Below are 1,379 nucleotides of genomic sequence, written 5' to 3' on the forward strand. Positions count from 1 at the left end.
GTGCGGGGGCTTGCACAGGGCTGTGTGTGTGTGGTGGGTGCAGGTGTGTTCACGCGTGTTCACGTGTGTCGCAGACGTTGGGTGTGCCCTACCCAGCGCGTGCAGGGGGTGTCAGGGAGTGCGTGGGGCTCGGGTTTGTTCACACTTCTGTCACACCTGTGTCACGTCTGTCAGACACCAATGGGTGTGTCCTGCCGGGAGAGTGGGGGGGTGTGTGGGGTCAGGGCTGTGTGGGATGGGTTCAGGTGTGTCATATCTGTGTGAGGTGTGTCCTACCTGGCTCAGGTGTGTTCTACCTGTCACAGACATTAACGAGTGTGCCCTGCCCGGCGTGTGCCAGCCCGGCGAGTGCCGCAACACCCAGGGCAGCTTCCGCTGCTCCTGCTCAGCCGGGCACGTCCTGGGACCCTCCCGGAGCCAGTGCCTGCGTATGGGGGGTCCTGGGGGATAATGGGGAAGCTGGGGGTCCTGGGGGTGCATGGGGGGTTGGGGGTCCTGGGCCCCCCCAGAACCAGTACCTGTGTACAGGGATGGCTGGGTTGGGGTCTCTTGGGGGTCCCTGGAGGAGTCACTGAGAGTGCTGGGACCCTCCCCCCCTGCAGTGTGGCTCAGCAAGGAGCGGGAGCTCTGGAGGTTTGGGGGGTTTTGGGGGTCTCTGGGGAGTCTCTGAGGGTGCTGACACCTCCCTCTCCCCCCTCCCGCAGCGGAGCCAGGTGAGGAGCGGGGTCTGTGCTTCCGGCTGGTGTCGGGGGCACAGCAGTGCCAACACCCCCTGCCCACCCGCCTGACGCGCCGGACCTGCTGCTGCAGTGTGGGCAAGGCCTGGGGGGGACGCTGCCAGCGCTGCCCCCCCGACGGCACCGGTACAGGGGGGTCACGGGGGGCTGGGGGGGGCCCGGGGGGGCTGCTGTCAGCACTGCACTCCCGACAGCACCGGTATGGAGGGGTCACGGGAGTCTGGAGGAGCCACTGCCCCCCTGACAGCCCTGGTTTGGGGGAGCAGGGGCAGTGTGGGGGACCCCAGCCCCATTTGGGGGCCCCCTGGTCCCACTGTGCCCCCCAGATGTTTTCAAGGCCACCTGCCCCTCACAATCCAAGGGGGTCCTGGTTATGTGTGAGGGGTGATGGGAGCCGGGGGGATCCCATCCTGGTTTGGGGGTCCCACCTAAGGCCCTCCTGAACCCCCGGTGCCCCCCAGCTGCATTCAAGGCCATCTGCCCGGCGGGGAAGGGGTACCACGTCCTCACATCCCACCAGACCCTCACGATCCAGGGCGAGAGCGACTTCACCCTCCATATCCAACCCGACGGGACCCCCGAGCGGCCTCCCCGGCCCCCCCCACCCGTCCCCAGCCCTGCGCCACCCGACGTGCCCTCGCC

The 1,379-nt window shown here is 67.9% G+C and overlaps 1 protein-coding gene across 1 annotated transcript in view; it reads left to right on the plus strand.

Annotated features, from left to right (window-relative positions):
- The window catches only part of LOC113941640 (latent-transforming growth factor beta-binding protein 3-like), a gene marked incomplete at its 3' end in the record, with an annotated part of 3,352 nt that extends 1,978 nt beyond the window's left edge, over positions 1–1,374 (plus strand). Inside the window, 3 exon segments of the mRNA XM_027632792.1 lie at positions 306–428; positions 705–863; positions 1,199–1,374. Of these exon segments, the coding sequence (XP_027488593.1) occupies positions 306–428; positions 705–863; positions 1,199–1,374 (458 nt within the window).
- Between the last annotated feature and the right edge of the window lie 5 nt (positions 1,375–1,379).

This window comes from Corapipo altera, unplaced genomic scaffold (genome assembly GCF_003945725.1).
Source record: "Corapipo altera isolate COAL_440 unplaced genomic scaffold, ASM394572v1 62264, whole genome shotgun sequence".
NCBI classification, from domain to species: domain Eukaryota; kingdom Metazoa; phylum Chordata; class Aves; order Passeriformes; family Pipridae; genus Corapipo; species Corapipo altera.